The sequence below is a fragment of the Ambystoma mexicanum genome, chromosome 2q (genome assembly GCF_040938575.1).
Source record: "Ambystoma mexicanum isolate Mex_15411 chromosome 2q, UKY_AmexF1_1, whole genome shotgun sequence".
NCBI classification, from domain to species: domain Eukaryota; kingdom Metazoa; phylum Chordata; class Amphibia; order Caudata; family Ambystomatidae; genus Ambystoma; species Ambystoma mexicanum.
Window position 1 is genome coordinate 1004638172 of NC_090924.1, and position 24890 is coordinate 1004663061.

The window sequence follows — 24890 nt, forward strand, 5'->3', positions numbered from 1 at the left end:
TGAAGCTCATGTCCTTGAGAGCCGAATGAAGGGCTTCTGCTTTGATGTCTAGACTATCATTGAATCCTAAATTGATGACGCATTTAGTATTGGGTTTGATGAGTGGGGCAAGAAATAGGAGGACGGCTATTTGAGTAAGGCTCTCTGTAGATGACAACGAAGTTGATGGTGGTTTTGTCATTGATGGCTAGTTTAGCTAGAAGGAGTTCGCAGCCAGCAATGCTTTCAATGGGGCATGAGCTCAGTTGGAGATTAGTTTTAGCTATGATAACAACTCCGCCTCCCTGAGATTGAGTCCTATCAGGATTCGGTAATGACAAGGAGATCTAGATGAGATTCAAGTATAAGATTGTGAATTTCAGTAGAGTGGGCTCCTAAGGATCGGGCATTAATGAGTGCACCTTGGAAGTTGGTGATGGGATTCTGTTTGGAGGTGGTTATTTCAGTGGATAGCTTGGAACCTGGGATTCGGATCAGTCTAGGTGAGTTGGGGTTGGCAGTGGTTACATGACCACGCAATAGAGTGCGGGATCTTAGGTGGTGGCATCTGGTCTCACCCAGGATGGGGTGCGAAAGGTAGTTTCCAGTATTGGGGTGGATTTGAGTGTGCTCTGTTGCGAATGACTTAGTGTAAATTGTACTAGTATATGTAGAGTCATTTAAGCTGGTGGTGCGAGAGTGGGTGGCGACTGCTGGAATTGGTGGCACGGTGGGTTAAGAATGGTGCAGGGCACGTGATTGGAAAGTGCCGGGGACAGGCAGGTTTGGATAGACCATTCTTATAGGCTACATAATGATTACCAAGGCATGGTACTCTGTTTTCAATAATACAAAAGGGAAACATGATTACAGTAAACCAAGTTTGCATGATGAATAAAGGTTGCAGTATTAATAGCGTGCCCTGCATGTCACTATAGAATACAGACGTAATAATAAATACTTCGAATTGTAGAGTGGTGTGTGGGATTAAGGAGCTATTAGAGGCTATAAGTAGCTGCTTCCAGGGGCTACGAGGGTGCGAGGCTAACTAGCAGCTGAATGTTGTAACAAAAGATCGGTACACTTATTGAGCTAGTAATAGTGCAAATGGACATTGTGACTGCGCATTAGCTGGAATTCTAAGCATAACATTAAGATAGCGACATCTGGAATTGTGGAATATATTAAGGTTCAATATAGTACATTTATGTGATGAATAGCGGAGCATACAAATCAAAGAGCCAATGGTAGTCACACAATATTGTACAAGACAACAACTAGGTTCATACCCATATACGTTTAAGTAAGCATCTTTAGCCTGAGCCCCCTGGTTGGAATGACGAGTAGCGAGCACAGTGCTAGACATACAAAGCTAGACAGGGTAAATCACGGGTGAAGTACAGAACATAATTGGGTTATAACATTAACACGGTTCATAAACCGTCGGTTAATTTGGAATCCAAGTCACTCGAATAGGTGGTGGCCGCTAGTGTGCAGAGTGATTGTAGCACATCAGCCAACTCAAATGGGTGCCAGTGGGCCGGGGTATGAAAGAGGATTAACCTGGCTTAATGCGGCGGCGCACAGCTGGGACGATTTGACATACTATTATAGCCCCCATAAACAGAGACAAGGACACAGAGGTGGCAAATAGAATAGTTCTGTTAGGGCTACTGTTAGAAAGTACCTTGGGATTTTTCTCCGGAATGGCGCGACAGTAGGCCGGTATGCAGTGTTCCGGTAGCTGTAGCCTTTTCCGATCGTGCTAAGTGAGTGGTGGAGTGTAGGTGTCCGGGTGCAGGGATCTGCACGTACCGGCTAAAGACAGACAGGAGGCCGTATGGACCTGGCCTTAGATGACCAGGCCGGCTTCCGCCTTCCGGTTCCGTCGGGGGAGTAAATAATGCAGCAGGGCCAATCACGTCGCTGCAGTTTCCAAAAACATGTTGCTAGGCAACGTGTACACAACGACTAGCGGCGGCCATCTTAGCTTACCTCCGTATCACGATCAGATTGTTAGGAGAGACCCTGTATTCATCTTTGGACGGTACGCTTTCTAGAATGCCGGAATACCTAATGGCTTGTCGTCTTAGTAAGGCTTCCCTTCCCAAGATTACCCAAATTGACAGTTGTGAAAACCCTTGTGATATATATATATATATATATATATGGATCAAATAATCAATACCACTACTTCTGATAGTTATAATTCCACCTTAGGTTAGTTATCATTCCACCTTAGGTTTGAATTGTAAAACCAAGAACCAACCATTAACTCCTTTAAAAGCCTTCCCTAAAGATACATTCTATAAATCAGTAAAACAGAGTGGATTAGATAAAGTTAAACAAAGAAATATAAATAGGGTGGCACCACCCTATTAAAACCGGTGCTCTCAGTTGGCCCCCGAAGGAGAAAGTTTTGAATATTATTTAATATGATATGACTAATTATGCAGGTTTGGGTTAGAAAACAGTTTTTTCAATATAGAACGCACAGGATATTGGTTCACCCACCCAATATAGGAATATGGTTTTATGAGTTTCTAATGCAAGCATGGGTACCTTCTCCCACTTCACAAATCGGGTCCCACAGGTGCAGAGACCTTCCCCTTCTGTACAACGTCAAGAGAGGCAAGGATACATTTACAGGTATCATTTTCCTTGGGGGTGAAATTAGAATTGCTAAAATCCATTTCACCTCCCCCTTCACTTTTAGATATCTATGTCTTTAACAGATGGCAAATTATCTATGTTCCATTAAAGGATATGACGCGTGGCCACCGATTCAACAGCCATAGTGTGAATATCACGGCTTCCGTTTTAAATGAAAATATATATTTGTATTGGTTTTGACATTATAAAAAGGCATTGAAAACATCACATTTAACTTCCGCATCAACCACCACCTAAGGTTATGTCCGTCACCCTTCTGGCAGAAGTGCAGTTTAGGGTTTATAGAATGTCCAATATCCTTATCTTATGTGGGCACCACTGTCATATAGTCGCTTTGAAGATAGGTCAGCACTGGGCCCCTTTCTTGTTGGAATCTCCCTTGATCTCCTTGGATTTTGTAGGTTACCCAAACTTTATGCAACTCATCCTGTATCTTTGGGGGGAGTTCATTGTTTCCAATCTATCACCAACCATGCTGCAATTAAGAGTTATAATGCCCCCCTTCTGTATTTTAGTAGGTGCCTTGGCTTGCGGTTCCCACATATCACACATCCTGAATTTGTCCCCCAGTTGGTCTGTGCCCAGATATATTTCCTTCATCTGTTGCTTGACCTCCCCCAGAATTCTTGTAGTTTTTGGCAGTTTTGCCATATGTGCTGCCTGTCGCTTAACTCTTTGCATCCCCTCCAGCATTGGGCAGATGTTCCTTCCGGGGTATAGTGCCATTGTAACGTCACTTTGATTCACATTTCCCTTAGTTGCAGGGATCGGGTTAGTTTAGGGATTATGATCCATAGGTGTTCCCATTGTTTTCCTGGAATAGGTTCACCTAATGTTTCCCTCCACTTCCTCATGTAGTTCCATTGCATTTGCTCTTCTTGGTGATTCACTCTTGGTCGTTCACGTATTTGTAGAGGTTGGAGACTAGACATTTTGATCCTGTGATCATTATGATGAACTGTTCAAAGGGCATCAATTGTCTTATAGCTGCCTCTTTTATTGTTGGGGTACTTAGCCAATGTTTCAATTAATTATATTTAAATCTGTCCTTTTCTTCCAAGCCTGTGTCCTGGGTACACTCCTCGAACAATCTCAATGTTTTCCCTTGGTACATGTCCACTATTGGCAACCAGCTTCTTCCCACTTTCTGAAAGCCTCCTTTTCCATCCCCGGAGGGAAATCTGGATTTCCGAACATAGGGGAGAATGGTGATGGTTTTGTCGATAGGGCTCCCCTTCCAACTGCCGCTTCCCACAAGTCCTAACCAGACCCTACTATCTCACTAATCCTTGTATTTAGATGTCACTTATTTTTGTCCAACCACAGGATTCCCTGTAGCGGTGTTCCCACAACTGCCCTATCTTGTCACACCCATATTTTGTGTAGATCTCCCCTTAGCCATTCTCTCATGACACTTAATTGTGCCGCTTCATAAAATCTGCAAAAGTGTGGTAAGGTCAACCCTCCTTTGTTCCTAGGGGCCCCAAGTATTGCCATCACTACCCTGGGAGGTTTCCTTTTCCATATAAATATATATATGTGTAATTGGCAGAGCTTGAAAATAATGTAAATCTTGGCAGTGTCCCCATTTTTATCGTTGTTAATCGGCCCCACCACAATACTATTCGTGGGTTCCATTTCGTCAGGTCTGTTAAGATATTTTACATGAGTTTGGGATAGTTTTGTAAGGGTTATTCCCAGTAATTTTATGCCTTCGTTGGCTTGCTTCAATTGTGTCATCTGCTCTAGTCTACACATTATCTTGGTGTTCGCTGATAGATTCAGAATCTCAGATCTTTGGTTGTTTATTTTTAGTCCCGAGATCTCCCCGAAGTGTTCCAATTCTTTTATCAGGAATGGTAGTGATTGTTGCGGGTTTGACAGGGTGACTAGCATATCATCTGCGAATGCTATTTCATGCGACCCCACCCACCCCATTTCTATTCCAGTCATTTTAGTGGATTCTCGTAGCCTGGCTAGCAGTGGTTCTAGATATATGGCGTAGAAGAGTGGGGATAGAGGGCAACCCTATTTTGTTTCCCGTCCTAGCACGACTCTGTACGTTATTATGCCGTTTAGCAAAATGCGTAAGTAAGGTGTTGCATAATTCGCCCTTACCATGCGAATATAATTCTCACCGTGCCCCATGCGTTCCATCGTCTTTAAAAGCATTGTCTATTCGACCCTGTCAAATGTTTTTTCTGCATCCAGCTATATCAAGATAGCCGGAGTTTGTGTTATTCTAATATTTTCTATAAGGTGGCAGATTCTTCAGGTGTTGTCAAACGTTTGCCTGGTTGATTGGTCCTGTCCTATTATTTTCGGTAAAAGATGGGTTAGTCTATTGGCCAATATTTTAGTGTAGAGTTTGGCATCCAGGGTAATTAGCGCTATTGGTCCATATGCCCCTGGCATTGCTGGATCTTTGCCTTGTTTATGAAACACAACCAATTTAGCTTTGTTCATTGATGGTCATTTTTATTTGTCTTAAATGTGTTGAATAGTTTCATAAGGATTGGGGTCAGAATGCGGCTGAATATTTTATAGAATATCGCTGTGTATCCATCCGGATCTGGGGCTTTATTCTTTGGCAGGTCCTGTATGGCTTTTTGGACTTCCTCTTCCCTTATTGCCCCTTTAAGTCTGCCCGTTCTTCTTCCGTTATTTGCAGCATAGGGAGCCCTCGTAGATATTCTTCTTGTAATATTTCTGAGGGATTGTCAGATGTGTACAGTTCCTGGTAGAATTTCTCCCATATCTTGATTTATTGTCTTAACCTGCCCTTGACTATTTCTAAGCTTCATGATGGTTTGTGTCCCCTTTTTTAACCTTATTTGCCTGGGCAGGTATCCGTCAGCTTTATTGGCTTTCACATAATGCCATTGGTTTATATATATTATAGGGTTTTCTCCGCTTTCCTTGTCCTGACAGGCCTTTTAAATAACTATACTGGTTCTACGGACAGTGGCTTCTTTCTATTGAGTTTCCATTAGGCGGATCATGCTGTATTGCCTGAAATTATGTCAACGGTGACAACAAGTGTAAAAATAGTTACTTAATGTAGGAGTATGGAAATCAGCGTTGGCCATGTGGCCACTTCAAATTACATTCTGTCAGGACACTGCATTTCATAATCGGCTCGAATTTTAAAATGTATTCTCTAGAAATAAGTAATTAGAAGGAACTCAGAAGGGTGGGATCTGTCTCATTACCACACAGGCCTTCATCCAGATGCCCCCTTGCTCTTCTGGGAGCCCAATGGTTTTTCATGATTCATGATTAAAAGGCAAACAAACCTTATTCATTCCAGATGGCAAAGGCATCTCTGGGGACACGGACGATCCTTCAGATGTCATTACCTTACCTTTCCACAGGGGGAAGACCCTTCTCATGAGGCTTGGGCAGTGCTGTTACTATCCAAAAGTTCCAAGGGGTGGTAAAATCCAGGAATACCTCATAGGGAGGGACTCTCCTGCTGTGTAAGGGAGAATTCTCCAAAACGGCAAATTTCCCTAACCTACTGAGTCCCTCAGCAGCTTTGTTGGATTTCAAGGGTTTATTTTTTTCACCTGGTAAGAGTGTGAGCCTTTTTCGCACTCTTACATGTATTTTGCTGTGTGTGTTTTTACCAATTGTGTGATATTGGGCTCTGAAGCCTCACCTACTCCATGGGCATCATTTGTTTGTGTGTTACACAGCACCTTCAGTGCAGTGACACAGAGTTGTCTTTCAAACTTCCCACTGACTCCCATTTTTCTGGGACGGACTACTGCCTCCCAGACAAATGTAAAGTTGACATTAACTTTATGTAGTCTCTTTAAACCACAGACCCAGTACACCCCATCTTACAAGGGGTATTGTAAAAGGTTAATTCTTATCCCGTTTTGTCCGTTTCTCTTGGAGCACTGTTTCGCTCCCTTTTCATCAAGACTTGGCTGGTGGCTGTGGTAACTAACCTATTTTTCATACTACGGTCATCTTAAATAACCATGGTATTGTTTTAGGCTACTTCATTAGCCTCAAACATAAATCCGCTTGAGCAAATATATTTTATTTTCGGCTCTGGCTGGGTTTATTCGCCATTTCTTTTTGTAAAAGTCTTTCTCGTGTTTTACTCTGCGGGCCAATCCAGGTGTGGTTCCTTTGTTCACCGTCTTTTTGCGGGCTTCTGCACAGGAGCCCTCCCTTAAGGCGCCAGAAAGTCTGGGTAGGCAGGATGTGAAGGAGGGGTCTTATGGACCCCTGCCATGGGTAACCCAAGTCGCACTCCTGTTTGATTGGCTGGGTGACTGTCCTTGCCAGGACAGCCACGCTGCTGTGCGATTGACAGCCAGGCTGTGTGAATGGGGGAAAAACTGCATAAAAAGCAGGTCTCTGGGACTGAAAAGGCAGAGTCGCCACTGGAACAAAAGAACTGACGAGGAGCTGACAGAAGAGGCCCCCTACAATGACTGAACCGCCCGGTGAAGCCCTGCTGCAGGCCCGAATCTTCAGAATCAGACGACAGAGAGGATCCTCAAGGAATCTTCTCCCCTTGAGTTGGTGGGACCAACCAGTTCGCCCAAACATCAAGCCATGACCACTCCTCTGGTCGAATTCGCTGTACAGAGCTACGGTGGGCCGGATAGCCAGGAAGGTCGGACCCTGCTTGGGTTTTAAGGAGCGCACTTTTTATTCGCTGCTTTGCTCTACTGCTGGGGTCTTCCCTGGGTAGTGCAGGACCTCCAGTCTTCCTACTTCTTGTCAGTCCGACAGTCGCTTCAGGAACCGTGAGCCTGCAGGAACTACCAGGAACGTCCGCCTCAGCTACAGATCCCCCTCCGTTTTAAGGTACTGTGCAAATTCCGGTTGTTCGTTTCGTTCAGCCGCGGGGAGAGTGTGTGAAATCTTTCTCCAACCCGAGGGCTTGTCCTTCTCCTCTCTTTGAACTAACTTTTCTGTTGACCAACTTCGTCCGGAACTCGTGGCACAAACTTTACCGCGAACTGCACTGTACCCTGTGATCTTGAGCAAAAGACTTTTGACCTAGTGACTTTGGCCCTAAGCCTTGTTTACCTGATTCTATCACAGTAGTTCCTCTTGCACAATTGCCTTCAGTACTTACCTGTTGGTGTGGTTCAATTTCAATTAACTTTGTCTTTCCCTCCCTTTTAAATTGCTGGAGTGCCATTTTGCTCCCACTTCATTTTGTGAGCTTAACTTGTCTGGAACTTATTGGGAGCGATGTAGTGTATTAAGAGTGTGATTTTTAAACTGCTTTATTTTAGTGAAATGTTATACAACTGAAGAATAAATAATTGTAAAAGTAATTCTTTTACTTGAAAACCTTGAGTCAGTGTTTGTTTGAATCATAGTAATTGCTGTCCTTTGTGTAACTATTTGATACTGCTCACTTGCTCTTGAGAGAAGTCTGGCTGCTCAACCATCGCTACCACTTTTACTGTGCAGTACAGGCTTGTACCAAAGGTGAATTTGTACTGTCACTTGTAGTCTTAATTGTGTGTGGTGTTCCCAAAGGGTACTGCATATACTTCTGCCTACTGGGAAGTGGGACGCTAGTTGAAGATGCAGCTCCTTTAATTCTAAACCCCATAAACTAGTGGAAGTGGCTAGATCTCCATCGGTTGGAGCTACATCCGAAACTATGTGTTATTGTATAAACTCCAATACTCTACGAAGACTGCGATGAGAAAGAACTTGAAAATTAAACTGGTCACTGAACTGATATTATGTTAGCGCCAGCCCGCCATATGACATTTGAAACAAACAACGGAGAGTGAGGAAGAGAAGGAGTGCTGAAGCCAGAGAGAAAGAGCAGCAAAGCCCGAGCAAGAAGATCGAAGGGCTCGAGACGTTGAGAGACGGAGAAATCCCTGGAGAGCCGGGGACGAGGCCTATCTTGAGAACAGGACGCAGAGGTGGAGAGACTTGGAAGGCGAGTCTAAGTGTTCCACCGAAGGAAGAAAATGAGTAAAGGGTGTGGTTCAGGAGAATGCACAAGATTTTCTGAAGCACGGGCCAGGCATGGACCATACAAGTAGGAGCAGAAACCGTAGTTGGTGTTCCACACAGAGGCAGAATGCCAAATGTTACTTGAACAAAGCTTGGTGGCCAATGGGCAGGTATACAGTAGAGACCCAAACAGAACAGCAATTAGCCCCGGCCCGACAACCTTTTATCCTCGGTGAGACGCCTGGAAATCACTTTGTCATTTAGCCCGCAGCCGGCTTAACCAAGGAGGAGAGAGTGCATAGAGGTGGCATTACCTTTAGTGGGTGGACTGGGCGGTCAAATAACTATGCCGAAACCTGCTAGGAAGAAGCTGCAGCAAGCTGGGAGTGTATGCAGAATATTGGTGATGTTTTGATACATAAGAGAAAGACTGACAAGTTGGTTAACAGTCCAGGTGAAACGGATATCATCGCTCACATCCCCGACAGAACCAGTGAAGTTTTCCCAACTCAAGAAACATGTAACGAGAGTAGGCAACGTCTGTGAGGGAGCCGAAGGGGATCTGAAACAGAAGTCTGTTACAACAGGAAACAGACAAGGCTAACAAACTGTAGAGAAACATTAACCTTAGTAAGAGGGAATACCTCTAGCAGAAGATCTTCCACAAAAAAAAAAAACTCCCCGAAATCGTATTAACGGGGTTATCTACTCGAAGACAGAAACAGCAGGCAAAGTTCTTGAAACAGCCAACTGACGAGAACAGAAATCATGTTCTCCTTTCGGGGGCAATCTTCGGCACGTGCGACATCCTGTAAAAGATGAAGCCAAGAGAAGTTCTTTTTGCGCATGTCCTAGTATTCTCCAAACAGCTCAAAAGTTCAGACCAACCAAAGTATTTTCAGGAATACCTCTATACTGAGATTTATCGACACCCGACCCTGCCAAGAGTTCCTTTTACTGGGTCTACAGTTCCTGGCACAACTAAAGAACCACCATTGCCCTTGTGAAGGTGTGGCTGTCTGTACTTGATATGTTATTATTTGGACTGAACAGTAAAGAGAAGAAGGAAGTTGTGAACCACTTGGTCAGTCTCATCATTCCTTGTTGCAACAACACTTAACCTCTTAAATATTGGAGCATGTATACAAGACTAACGGAAGAAAGGTGGCGTCTGATTTCCCTGGAACGCTAACCAGCATTGCCTGAGCCAATTCAGATCATACAATTGTGTATGTATAAAAGGATCAGTTCTTTTGTATTAACAAAGCCATGCTTATCAAATACTTTCCAGTGACTTAATTCCTTTGTGTTGAATATATTCTGAAATTAGCCATTTAAATAGAAAGATGGGACAATGTGATGCTTCTTTGTGAACATATACCAACATTTCCCTTTATAAAATGACAAGAGTGTTGGATTTTATAAATGTAACTACATTTGCAGTTACAGGTCTAGTGCCTTTCAATAATGCAAACATTTTTTTCTGGGCTTTTCAGCATTTCTCAAATGCTTCTTCGTGCAATAAAGGTTTCAAGCTTCTATTTTTACCTTATGATTTGGATGTGTGGCAAAATCTGGGCCATTTGGCGGGCGCTGTCTCTCAATGGAAACGACAACCTGCATCCCACAGGTACACCATCAGCCTGTTTCATGGATTTATTTGCATGAAAAACCAAAATTTGCGCACCTTTTTGCACGAAAATCCCCATACTTCAAACAGTGATTTTCGGCAAGAAAGGCGCGCAAATCTGCATTTTTCATGCAAATAATTCCATGAATCAGGCTGTGTGTCTCTTAAGCATTTTCCCCTGCAATGTGGTTCACAACAAAAGGGAGCGGGTAACAACGAATCTGGATTTAGGCAGGACAACATGCCAGTGGTCTAAATTAGGAGCTCAATAGCAACATTTTGTATTTGGTAAATCGTGATAAAGACAGATATGGTTTTCAGCAATAGGGCAGATGCAGCATGTGCTCCGTTTTTTCTCCATGTTTTGTGCAAGGATGCCTAAGGAAAATCTGTTTAGTTTGGGATAGTACAATGTGAATTTCTTTTATAAATGCTGGCGCGTATGGTTTAAATTGCAGTGAATGCGTTTTTCTGTTTCTCCTGTCAATTGTAAGGGCTCAGAGGTATTCTTCAGTTTCGTCAATTGTTTCAGTGGCTTGACAAGTTCTGCATAACTGAATATCTACTGTCTGCCACTGTTAGCTCGCCAGATCTTTTGGGCTACAATACCAATCATCCCTAGCCAGCATAGTCAATGGTGGGCCCATGGGAGTTCTAGTCCCAACACATCTGGTGAGCTGCAGGTTGCAGACGCCTACAGTTGACAGTGGATGTTAGGTTATGCAGAGCTTGTTAAGGCACTACAGCAACGGACCACCATTTACAGAATGTGTCGGCAACCTAAACATTGAAGAATGATCGGGTAAGTTACAATCATCGGCTAGCTTAAAAGCAAAGTGTCAAGGTTAGCTTATGTAAAAGCAAAGTGTCAAGTTAACTTCTCTGTAAAATTGTTGGAAGAAGGGGTTTCTCCAGTTGTAAGTAAATGTTCTATTCTTATGTTAAGAGATTGTTTATTATTACAAAAAGGACCATTTGCAATTCAATAAACCCTCTAACAGACTTAACGAGAGGCCATCAAGCTCCAGTGGCCTTCAGTCATATTTAGCTTGGTCAACGGACAGGAAGGACTGGATTTTGATAACCAGGTTGCATTTTGGTTGTTTGAAACTAAATACCTTAAAATCCAAATGTAAAAAAGATAATGGATGGAGGCTCAGTATCCATCTTTCTGCTCAACTACAGATCCATATTCACGTTTTATTATTTTGCACCAACGATAATAGGACAAGGAATAAAATACTCAAAACTGGGGAGAAGTATTAGACAAAACGTTGCACCAATTCTTCTAAAAAATATCTTTTTTGTGTTAATACGATTTGTGCTACTTGTCATTTAAAAAACACTGAGAAAATCCCTGGATTCAGAAAGAACTGGATTACAAATAAATGCATGCTGCATGTGTGTAAACTATGTTAATTCTTACACATTGTGTTTGCTTTCCGTTATTTTTACCTTTCAAATGTGGTTTTACTGTCCAAGGTTTCTTTTAACTGGTTTTAAATTTCTGTAAGCAAATATTTATTTTATTGCTCTAGGATTGCTTTTATGGAAAATATTTGTCTTTCCAAAATAAAGCTTCGTTGACTGACTTTACAGGTGTCTGGTAACATAGGTAATCTGGAGGCATTGCATGCTGCCCTCTCCTATCTCTGCATCCACAGGTTGCACTCTGGCTGTTTATTCTAAAGCTGTAGTGATATCTGATAAAAGGAACCAGATTTCTTAGCTCAGACCCTGTATCCTGCTCTGGCCAAGCAACTGACTTGGTCATTCAGTGACCATATGCTGTGAATTTCCAGCTCCAGGGAGGAGATGGAGATAGTCACAATTTCCTCTCTAGTCTTCAAGTCACACCTGGTTTTATGTTCGCCAAAGCTCCTTGCTACCTGTTGAGCATGCATGCCATTTGGAATGGTAAGAACAGGCCGGGCAACTCTGCCTGCACTGCTGTTGTCAGAGGGAAGGAGCCAATTCACCGCCAACTACTGCAATTGCAGCCATTTAGAAGGTGCCAAAATAGAAAGGTGAATGAAGGCAGGTAGAAATCTTTCAGCTTTTAAGTGAGAGAGAAGGAAATGTCAGGAGATGCCACCAAATGAGTGGAGTTGAAAGGCATGCACAAGATGGAATTTGCTCAGCTCAAATTAGAGAGTGGAATTATCGGAGTACTGGGGCTGAAATGGGGTGGGAAGAGGGAATATCAAAGGATCCAATGCAAGTTGAACTGCAGGGAGAATCCCACATCTGAGGAGCATAGCTAAATGCTACAGCACAGGCTCCAGTTACTTTTGAGAGGTCTACGCTACAGCCACCATACCCGCACCCCCGCTAACACAAATACATTTCCTGCTCAGTCTGATTTACAGGGTACCTAGCATAGTGAGGGCATGCCAGTGAGGTGGGTGGGTATTAGAGGTGTAAACAGGCCAAACACTGTCAGATTTGTATCACCAGCTTTGGCATACTGCCACACACAAGGCAGCAGGACAGGTACATGGGTAGTAGATGTGTCTTGGCTCAAAGAATCAAGGCCACAGGTAAATCACTCCGATTCCCTTCTTTCAGTGAAGCATGCTCAGGGAGAATTGTCATCAACCTCTCACAAAACAACCCACGTTTAATCAATGGAACCAGACCATGCTGGCTGCTATTGGCTGGCGCTTCAGATCGCTCAATAAATGTCAACTGCCCCAGTCTTGCAATGGCTGGGAATCCAGCACCATACAGGCGACCTTGTCAGAAGGGAAGTGGGGGGAATAGTTGCAGGCAGCTACAAACATAGCTTGGCCGTGACATTGTTCTCATAGGCCACTCCACAGTGGTCATAAAGATGGGTGCGCACACACACAGTATAAGGAGAAGCTCAGCACACTGTTTTTCCCCAGCTCGCCGCCTAAACGCTGTACACCATTTTTGACTTGACACAAATGAATTATCACTCACGAGGGGCAGGTGCAAATATTTGAGGCACATCTATGTGTGTGCGCATCTATGAATATATAAAAACAATCCACCCCATGAAACTCTACATAAAATACTATAGAAATATATTTTTGAAGGATGGCCAGGAAATAGGCAAAAACAATTATATCAAAGACTAGAGTACCCGTTTATTGAAAAATAAAAGTGGCTGCGAGGCATCTGATCCGAGTGCTGATATGTCTCTACCCACACTATTTGGGATCCTAGCAATGGCGGAGTAATGCATCCACTCAGATTTGCAGTTTTTTTTACTGTTGCTATGCAAATACCTCTATTCTCTTTCGACAGCACAGTAGGATCTCCAGCACATACAAGGGAGTTAAGGGGGAGGTCGGTGAGGGGGGGGGGGGAGAAGTACATTAAATGAGAACGCCAGGCAGAATGTTTTTAGTTTGCCAAGATGACCCAATTTAAGACACATTTTATTATGCACGGTTGCCCACATCTCCAATTTTACAATTCAGATTTACAGTGCTAAAAACAATATAAGAGTTTCAAAGCACCAACTCATATGTATAATAAGCAAGATAAGAAAGTGTTTATATCTGAGAAACAAATTTACCAAAATCTATGCACATCCAGTCATCTGTGTCTTTTCCTTCAATGTTCACTTGTGGATCGGTCTGCTTGTTCCTCTCCTTCAAATGCTTATACTGAAATTTAACAGACTATATGTTAGCATACCAAGACATCAGCCAAAGTGAACAGCAAAAATAAAAGTGTGGGATGAAAGGTGCTGCTGTAAATATCATGAAAATAAAAAATACAAACACTGCAACATCAGTGATGTACTTTAAAAGCAATGCTTCGATAAAAAGAGCAGCCAAAGATAAAAAACAAAATGTGGTGTATATATGAAATAATACAGAAATAAAAAGGCATATTAAAAGGAACTTCATAGACAATTCTTCAGAAAGAGTAACAGCTGTGATGGAAATACTGCCCTTGCTCAAGGAGGAAAAATGGAGAAGGCAATTAGAATTTCCCACCCACCCAGTCGCAGCAACCCTCAAATCCCTTCTCACATTACCATTTGCCACAGCTATACCCCCAAGATCAACTCCATCAAGGACATCCATAGGCTCAAAACCTGCCTCTCGCTGATCCAGTCACGGATGTGCAGTGCATACGTAAAGCTCAAGCCCTCCAAGACCAAATTCCTACTCCTAACCAACACCACCGAACATCCAGACATACAGACCTGGCTATAACCATGAACTTTGAAGGCTCCAACCCAGTTTGCTTTAGGTATTTGATTAGGGGGTGACATTACAGAACCAGTGGTTCTGAAAGGGCTCACTCGTGCCATGTTGCAGTGGTAAAGAGAAGGCAGGGTCTCATCTGAATCATTGATGAAAGAGAACAGACATTATTTGAGGTCCATAGAAGATGGACAAATACACACAAAAGAGCCAACAAAAACAGCAAGAGTCAACACTCGCAGACTCCGGAAATCCCACCACCAGAGAGCGATGATGCAATCCCTGGCGCAATAGCAGTGTTAAAAAAGTCACTAGAATCAATGGGTGGCGAGGTTGAAATGTATTTTCTTTACCTCAACAAGATCTCAGAGATTTGACCAATCAGAAAATAAGATTACAAAACTGGATTCCGTTTCTGCAGAGATGATTGCTACCATGAAGAATCATACTGATTCCCTCAAACACTGCAGAAGACGTGGAAGGATAAGGCCACTGCAATAACATACATGTGATGAGCCTGGCAAAGAATAAGGCAAGCGGAGATCCAATAAATTAAACTGAAAATATTCTACTACAGCAAATGGGAGCACGCAAACTCTCTCTGGGTTTTACAATTGGGAGGCACTGGCGTAACAGGGGCCCCCGCGGTGCGGGGGGCCCCGCCAGCACATGTCCTGGGAGGGGGGCCACACTTGAAGAAAAAAAAAAAAGTACTATTTTTTTTTCCTTAACAAAAAAAAAATCGTTTTGAATTCACTCTGAAATAAAGAAATAATTTCTGCAACAGAAATAATTTTTTTATGAAGGCAGAGTGACAACAAAAAGAAACTTTCTTTTTGAAGGTTGAGGGCTTCCCCCAACCCATGACATGGAAGACCCTAGGCTGGAGGGCTACATGTCATGGGGTGGTGGGGAGCCCTATGACTTCAAAAATAAATAGTTTATTTTTGAAGTCACTCTGCCTTCATAAAGAAATTATTTCCGTTATGGTTAGCTCCTTAACTGAATAATTTCTTAATGAAGTTAGAGTGACTTCAAAAAGAAACAATGGGGCTCATTGTGACCATACCGGTCCGGAAAAAACGGTTCTGGTAAGCTTACCGGCACCATTGTTTCCGGACCTGCATATTACAGGTCTACCTGCTGAGGCCGCTGTGCCCGACAGGACTGACCCTGCCGGCCACAGCGGCCACCGTAGGCAGACCCGTCACAGAAGCAACGGTGCCGGTGCTTCTGTGTCCCCAATCCCATGGAGACCTATGGGACTCCACAGGAATGGGGATTACCGAAATTACTGGTGCCTGAATTCCCGGCCGCCGGACTTGGAAGAGCCCGGTGGCACTGGGAAGTCAGGTGCTGGTCATTTTTTTACAGGGCTGGTGGCAACCCGCCGGCACGGTTACCGCCGGACCCGTAATGAGCCCCAATTTCTTTTTGAAGTAATAGGGCTCCCCTCAACCCCATGACGTGTGCGAGTGTATGGTGAAAGGGTGCACACTTAAATGTATAGGTGGCTGCCTGTGTGAATGTATGGTGAAAGGGTGCATACAAATATAGGGGTTGCTGGGTGTGCGTGTGTGCATGTACGGTGAAAGGGTGCACACTTAAATGTATGGATGGCTGCGTGTGTGTATATGGTGAATGGTGTGTGTGCTTGTGTACAGGGGCACAACAAAACCTGCATTTCGGGGGGCTAACCCTTCAAATGTTTGGAGAGACGCTAACTTTACGGGTGATTGGGAGGGGCAAACTTATTTTATGGGGGCATGTAACTTCTTTACGCGTTTTAATGAGACTATGCTAGTGCAGCGTCAATGTTACAAGCAGTTAACTCTCTTCTTTAAGTCTCCTATCCCCTCTCTACCCTTGCAATCACTCCCCTGGCACGCAAGTACTAGACCCACATCGCGATTTCAATTGCCTAAAAAATGTGGCATTTGAATGCAGGTAGAAACAGTGAAATGGTTTATGTTGGTAATTGCTGGGCCCTTATTAACAGTAAAACCCAGGTACCGTTTAACATCTGTGTCCCGTTCTGTCCAGCAACTGCTCTAAAGGTCAGCCAGGTCGAGTCAACATAGCCCAAAATGTCAGAGGGTGAGGGGGAGTGCTGAAGCCCAGTCAACTCAATGGTGTTGTGCCACTACTTGTGTTTAATGCCTTGATTACTCCTAGCCGTATTCTTCCTCGTCCCAGTACTTATGTATAAGGCAGTACTTGTATACTCTGCCTCCTAAACAAGTACTGGGATGAGGTCGAGGTACATGGAGGTAATGCCTGACTTAGCTACCTGTAATCTTCATTACTCCTAGTCCCACTCCTCCTCATCCCAGTACTTATCTATGAGGCAAGGAGCCTCATATGTAAGCTCTGGGACAAGGAAGAGGGACGTGGAAGTAATTCTTGGCCAATGAGCTGATTTAGGAGGTTGGGGTGGGAGGGAGAGGGGATGTGTGGGGGGGTGGGATTGTGCAATAAATCATAATGGTTGTCCATGTCCAGGCTAAGCAGGCATGATATGTGGTATTAGTGGCTAGAGAGGCATTTTGGTGCTGCCAGTCTAGTAATGCCTCAGTTTGGTATGACTTTCTTTTAACTGGGAATTTCTGATAAAGCAGTCCTGCTAAGTGTAATTACCTGGCTAGATTGGCATTTGGGTCCCGCCAGTCTAGCCATTTCTTACTGCGGCATTGTATATTTTTCCGGGCCTTTGTGATAAAATGATAGGATAAAAGTTATTTATATATAAGTCGCCTGTACACAAGTGTTTCTATGCGTGACAAGACAAGGGAGGGAAGATAGAGGGAGCACAAGACAAACAATCTCACTAGGTCTTGTGTCATTGTGAGAATGAGAGATGCAAGAGGAAAGGGAGGGGGGAAGTGCAAGGGAGAGGGGAGGGGGAAAACAGGGCTGCGATGCTCTGAGTAAGTGCAGCCAGGGCAGCGCAGCTATGGGTAGTGCAAGGAGAACAAGGGACTTCAGGGCTACAGTTACAGCCCCTAAGTACATGATAGGCACGGAGCCAGTGTGAGGGGGACCGATCAAGAAAGAGCCTGGACTCATACAGACTGAGGGTATGCAAGCAACTGGTCAGAAAAGCAGCAGACAGGTAGGTCAGCAGGGGAGGAAGAGAGAAAGCAGAGGAGAAAAGGAAAGTTTTGAGCTGCTTCCGAAACGTCAGATGGTCTGGCTCAAGTTTGAAGGGGCAGGGAGGCCATTCCAGAGGGAGGCACCAGCAGAGGAGAGAGATCTACCCCCCACTATCTGCCTGGAGAAGCATCTAACCCTTAGAGAGTTGGGTAGGTGAGCGAAGGGCTCGAGAAGGAAGATATTTTGGAAGAGAGCGTTGGATGTAGTGCAGGCCTCTACCCCAGAAGGCCTTGTGGACAACGCAAAGGGTCTAGAACTTGATCTTTGCAGCCACAGGGAGTCAGTGGAGAGATTTCAGGGCTAGAGAGATATGATCCCTGGGCTTGAGGCCAATGATAAGTCTTGCAGTCTTGTTCTGGATTAGTTGCAGATGACGGAGAGTAGAGGAAGGCAGAATGAGAAAGAGGCTATTGTAGCTGTCCAGCCTAAAGAGAACCAGGGCTCTGGAGACAGCGAGCTTCTGGTGGAAAGTGAGAAAGGAAGATTCCCCTTTGAGGAGGAGCAGATTGTAGTGGAACTTCTTGGTGAAATCCGAGGTGTGAGGAGAGAAAGAGAGAGTTGCATAGAAGATGACACCAAGGTTTTTTGCCTCGCAGGAAGGTGAAGGAAGAGGGCCCAAAGCGGACGGCCAGAGAGAGAGGGAAAGCTGGTGCCAGGGCCCCAATGAGCAGGATCTCCGTTTTACTGGCATTAAGGCAGAGATTTTTAGTGGCGCACCAATCTTGAATCGCGGATAGACTGTCAGGAATGAGCGAGAGAGGAGAGGAGGCTGAGGGGAGCCTGAAGGAAAGCCAAGTCATCCACATAACACTGAAAGTTTGAGGAGAAGGAAGAGATCAGGTGGGCTAAAGGTGCCAAGTGGAGGTTGAAAAACCAGGGTGAGCCCCGGGGAACGTCACAGGTAGAGAGAGGTGGCAGAGAGATTGGGACCAGTTTGGACCTGGGAGGGCGGGGGCGATCCAAGAGGAAGGAGGTCAGTCACTCCAGGGTCTGTTCTGTGATGCCCAAGTTCTCACAGAGTCGATAGATCAGGATGGCGTTGTTGACCGTGTTGAAAGCGGAGGAAAGAAGGAGGGTGAGGAAAGAAGGAATGCTGGAATCAAGGTTAGAGAGAAGATCTTCATGGGTTTTCAGGAGAGCAGTTTCAATGCCTCTGGCAGCTCTGAATCCAGACTGCTGGTCATGGAGATAACCAACATATTCAGTGTAGAGAGAAAGCTGGGAGATGGCAAGCTTTTCCAAGAGTTTGCCCAAGAAAGGGTGATGGAGATTGGGCAATAGTTTTCCTGGCAGGTAGGATCAGCAGACGGCTTCTTGAGGAGTGGGTGCACAAGGGAGTGCTTAAGGGGAGAGGGGAACATTCCAGTGGCTAAAGAGTGATTACAGAAATCGGCCAAGGCTGCAGCAAGGGTGTCAATATGGTCCTTGATGGTTCTGGAGGAGCAGGGCAGCACCTGTTTAGAGGACGCTTTCATAGATCGGACTTGTCTAGAAGCCTTGTCAGGTGTTGTCAGAGACAAAGAAGAAAATGGAGGGGGAGAGGTAGAGATGGCCGAAGGGGGCAGAGAGAGGAAGAGGAGATAGAGGACAGGATGTTTCTGAGATTTAGCGGAGAGTCGTACAGAGGGCCTTGGAGGGAACAAGAGAGGAAGAGACCACAACAGGATTGACCAGTTCCTTGCAGATTTTAAAGAGTTTGGCCATGTTGGTAGAGGCCGCGGAGATGCAGGCTTTAATGTGTACTCTCTTCTTGATGAGTGTTATTGCTTTGACTGGCATTTTGGTGCAACCAGTCTAGGTATGTCTAAATGTGGCCTGGCATGCTTTACTGTAATGTTATTACATGTCTACACTGGCCTACATTGTGCAGCCAGTTGGACATGTTTTCATTGTGGCATGGTATTTTTAATAGCAAAGCATTAATGATCCTGTGCACGGTTGGTGACTTACATGTATTGGAACAGTGTTACCCTACAAAACAATTGCAAACACTGTGGCTTTATAGTCAATTTTTCTCAGAAAGTGTGCTGTACGTTGCATTAAAAGACATATTCATATCTTTCTCCTAGTGCAGTGTGTGGCATACCCCTTCAGCAGCACGTTCGTGTATATTGCGCAAGCGTGACAATCTAGGCCGGCCCAGAATGTGGCGCGGCCCGTAATTTGTTGCCGAGTTGGGGGGGGGCCCCCTCAGCATGGCTCGCAGGGGGGGCCCCCACATTTTGAGTTACGCCACTGTTGGGAGGGCACATAGAGCTCAAATGGGGAGAACTCCCCCAGGTGCACCCCAGATGGCTGTTCATGTTAATAACCCCAATTATAAGGGCAGAAAAAGAGATGCTGCATTTTTTCCGAGACAAGGGCTGGGGGCACAATCGGGAGAGGTATGTCCATCATGGCAATATATCCAGACTACATGTTCCACATCCAACAGATTACCAATGAACTGATCAAACTTCAACAATTACAGATTGGATACATGCTGATGTTGATCTTAGATTGATACATTATTCACAATGTAACTATTCACAATGTAACAACAGTGTTTTTGATACTCAAGAAGAGGTGGTGTTTTGGACCAAGGACAGAAGAGCCAGGAAAGCAACCGAGTTTGGAACTTTACAGCATACCTGCAGAAGGAACGATAAGTCGCTTCTTATATTCTGTAACCTTGTCAAGGATCAACCAGAATGAGCAGATCCATAGCTATACATCCCTGCAAAGGTCTCTATGCCAGACTGTAATGATACTTTATAGTGGTAAATGAAAGTAAAATTTGCAAACAAAAAGAACACTTTACTTTTTCACATTCATGCAGCGTAGCCACAATGGCAGGAACTGAGACCCAATACATTTCTTACATGGCAAGGGCATACATTATCGGTTAGGCTAGAATGAACTAATCTATGTGATCACTGCAATGCCCGTACCTCCGCCGACGAAAATAATGATGCCAATTACAGCGCAGTGATCAAATAGATCACTTCGTCTGCATCCCCCCCCGACCCGCATACCCCTTCCTGAGTCCACCACCACCCCACTTACCTTTAAGGCAACACTTGTGTGCCACATACACTCCTCTATCCCTGCAGCGTCAGTTCCTCCCACTAACGTGTGTCAGAACTGATGCTGCAGGGTGGTATTTTGTTTTTTTCTTCACTTTCTGGTCCCCCGCAAACCCTCGAACTCCCGTTACTGCACTCAACGAGAGCGGGGGTGCAGTAGTGGGAGTCGGTATTTTGTGCACCCCAAAGTCGCAATAACTGCGGGGGCACACAAAAAAAAGACGACATTTCGGTACTTTTCCGAATTAACCATTGTGGCTGGAACACATGAGGTACAATGAGACAATAGATTTTGTGTTCTACTCATAACCACAGTGTTACACCCCACTTGATAGCTAAACTGACCATTTGCCGGTCATGCCCCCATAGAATTGTACTGCGTCAACCTCAGTGCACTTTGGGGTGCTGTCTTTGGGGGTCTGAGGGGGAGGAAGGAGTGGAAGGGAGTTACAATTTGGGGCACCTCCTGCCAGAATGAAAAACCTTGCTATGCTGTTGAGCAAATTGTGTTGCATTGGTTTGTTTGAACGTCAAGGTATTAGCTTGGGAAAGCAGGAGGAATGCTCGTTATGACTCCTCCCCAATTGTGCTATTGATGGTACCACCTCTTTGTGTATCATGAACCACTCAGTTCACAGAGACACAGAGAAGACTAGCACACACGACAACGGGATCTTCTGTTAATGTTGTAATATGGAATGTTTAGGGCTTGGGGATCTTTCATAAGAGATTGCCTTACGCGACAAAAAGATTGCGATGGCTCTCCTTTTGTTAACTCACTTCACTTGAGATAGGCAGGAAAACATCATTAAAAGATGGGGACGTATTGGTATGGCTTAGTTTATTCACCATTCTCTATGGGGTTCTGGTTTGGTTATCAAAAGTGATCCTGAGTGTAGCTGACAAGACTTACTGCGACAAAGAAGGAAGGATAGTGATAGGTGTAGGAAGAATAGAGGGCCACTATGTGCCTAGCTAATTGTCAACACTGTCCAGTTCTTCCCTTAGGTGATGAACATGGGGATGACATACTGGAACGACCATGTGGATATGGATGGGCGACTTCAACTGTACATTGAATCCAAAATTAGACTGGTCTAGCTGCAGGAATATTGCAAGTAACCAAATCCCCCCACCCCCAATAGATTGTGATGGTTTAGAAATTGGATCTCGCAGTTATGTACAGAAGTCTTAATTCTCACTGTATTTTTTTTTAAATTTTTTATTGATTATTATACTCGAACAACATACAGCTAAACTTTGCAGTACATGTCTTGACATTTCAAAATGTTCATATATCTTACGTCTACTGCTTACCCTTTCCCTCCCCCCATACATGCCTACTTCTCTTCTCCATCCACATCTTCTTGTTCCTCAGAGGTTCCTTTTCCTATGTCTTCAGCAGAGTTTCGGTCGCTCGACCAGTCTTGGGTGGGCCCGTGCAGTGTAGCTACTAAATGTCTCCAGGCTGTCAGGGTTTCTGCCTCTTCCTCCCCTCCTCTATTACCCGCTTCTTGCCACACTGCTGTGTCGGCTTCAGTCCATTTCTAGAGGTCTTTCCACCAAACTTCTATCCTAGGTCTATTGCATGCCTTCCATCCCATGGCAAGTCTGCGCTTCGCAAGTATGTATGCCAAGTCCTTCAGTTTACTTACAAGTTTTAATTGGCGTGGTCTTGGCAATCCCCCTATCAAGCATGCCCACACTGATTCGACATCTATCTTAATTCCTTTCTCTTTTAGCCGGTGGGCTACTTCTTCCCAGAATTTACCAATTTCAGGACATGCCTAAAACATATGCGTCATCCCCACATTTTCCTCCCGGCATTTGGGGCATGTTTGTCATTCTGCGTTTTTAAATTTAGCTATCCTTTGGGGTGTCTCATATGCTCTGTGGGTTATATATAGCTGTATTTGCTGTAGTTTAGCATTCCTAGATACTTTCTTATGGTACCATTGGGCCCGTCCCCACATCCCGTCACTCATGGGTATCCCAGCCTCTTCTTCCCAGTCAAGTCTCAGTTGTGCCACTTCCTTCCCCACTTTGGACATCATTAGCTCATATAGTCTAGATATCCCATGCCCTCCTTCTGCTATATCATATATCGTTTCTATGTCGGCGTCAGGTTGCCCTTACAGTATCATTTCCGACCATGTATCTCTGATCCGCCTTACCATGCTGTTATAGGTTATATATTGCCCTTCATTTAACCCCGTTTCCTGCACCAACGTCCCAAATACTTTATCTCTCCTTCTTGCCATATGTCTCCCATTGTTACAATTCTCACCGGTTCCCAGTGCCTTCTAATCGCCTTCATTAGTTGCCCATCCCCTTCCGTCACTGCGACCAACAGCACTTGTGGAGAGCATGGGGCTGGGTTCTCCATAACCTGACAAGCTCTGCACCATACCTTCCATCCTAGTACCAACATCTTTGAGCGCTCTTTCACATCTGATATGGGCAGCCATATAATTTATTTCAGAAGTACGGGGCACACTCTAGTCTCAACAATCTCGATTCTGAGGTCAGGTCTTCTGATAGCTAATCGGCTACGATATGTGGCCAAATGGTTAAGTAGTAGATCTCATAGTTTGGTTGTTTAATACCCCCTTTATCGTGCGTGTTCTGCAACTTCCAAAGGGCGTTCTATTTCTAGTCCCGTGCCATAAAAAATTCCCTAAAGAAATCTCCTCGGTATCAGGTATGGTATGTTCCTGAAAAAATGTAATAGTCTCAGCAATACCACCATCTTCAGCAGCGCCCCTCTTCCCATCATTGCTAGGGGGAGCTTGGTCCAGAACCTCATACTGTTTTCGATGTTCTTTACCGCTTTCTCAGTGTTGTGCTGGTGTTCTGCCTCAACCATGTAATAAATGTCTATCCCCAGGTATCTAAACGTATTTGACGGACATGGTATTTGCAGTATTGGTAATTTATCTAATAGGACTCCTACATATCTCCCGAGTGGGAATATGCATGATTTTCTGGGGTTTACTGCTATGCCAGATAGCGACGCAAATCTCTCCATCACTTCCAGGATATATTGGAGGTTTTCTTCAGGGTATCGCAAGTACAGCAGCATATCATCTGCATATAGCAAGACCGTATGCGGCTCCCCTCCGACACAAATCCCCATTATCTCATACTGTTGCCTCAGGTATATCGCCAGGGGCTCCAGTGCTAAGATGTACAGCATCGGGGACCACGGGCATCCTTGCCTAGTGCCCCTACTCAGTTGCCACCTTTCCGAAATGATCGGCCCCGTTTTGACCCTGGCTAGCGCTGCACTATAGTAGTTTGACCCATCTGAGGTACCCCGGCCCTATCCCATAGTCAGTCTGGGCTGCGGTCAGCCATCGCCATTTGACTGAGTCAAAGGCTTTGATTGCATCCAGCGATACTATTGCCATTTCACCTGCGTCTTCTTTCGTGTGCTCTATAACCCGGTGGAGTCGTCTAAGGTTGTCGGATATGTTCCTGCGCGGGACATATCCTTTTTGATCAGGGTGTATTAATATGTTAATGATCCATTTCATTCTGTTTGCCAGCGCTGCCGTCAGTATTTTGCCATCTTGGTTCAGCATTGATAGCAGTCGGAACGATCCGCAATCCTTGCCTGGCTTATTGGGTTTGGGGAGTGAGATAGTGATCGCTTCTATCAGGGATTCTGGCAGCCGCCTTGTTTCGAATGCCTCATTTAGCACTGCTAGCAGCGGGGGAAGCACCTATTTTCTAAACTTTTTGTAAAACTCACTGGGAAGTCCGTCCGCCCCCGGAGTCTTGCTAGTGGGTAGTTGTGTTACCACCTCTTCTAGTGCTTCTAGGGTGATTGGGGCGTCTAGATCCTCTCGCTCCTCCGCGCTGATTCGTGGCATGCCTATGTCCTACAATGTGTCCATTATCTCCCTGCTGTCACTTCCTTCTTCATCCCCATACAATCTTTGGTAGTATTTCAGGAACTCTTGGTTTACTCCCTCTTGGGTGTCCACTATTTGCCCATCCTCCCCCCCGTTAGGTCTGGGGGTCTCGCTTTTATGCAGCCATGCCAGCATCCTCCCTGGTTTGTCTCCACCAGCATGTTGCCTTTCTACATACTTTTAATAGTTCAGATTACATAATCTTTCCCAGTGTCCTGCACATTCCTGTTGCAGTAGGCTTATAGTTCCAGCGTCCTCCTTAGTGCTGCCTCCCCTGTTCAGGACTGTTTCCAGCTTGTTTTCTGCCTTCTGCATTTCCCTTAATATGCCTCCC

The 24890-nt window shown here is 44.8% G+C and overlaps 1 protein-coding gene across 1 annotated transcript in view; it reads right to left on the reverse strand.

Moving 5' to 3' along the window:
• Positions 1-24890, reverse strand: part of MALSU1 (mitochondrial assembly of ribosomal large subunit 1) — a 155659-nt gene that overhangs the window by 44940 nt on the left and 85829 nt on the right. Inside the window, exon 3 of the mRNA XM_069648325.1 lies at positions 13782-13872. Within this exon, the coding sequence (XP_069504426.1) occupies positions 13782-13872 (91 nt within the window). The remainder of the gene's footprint in view (positions 1-13781; positions 13873-24890) is intronic.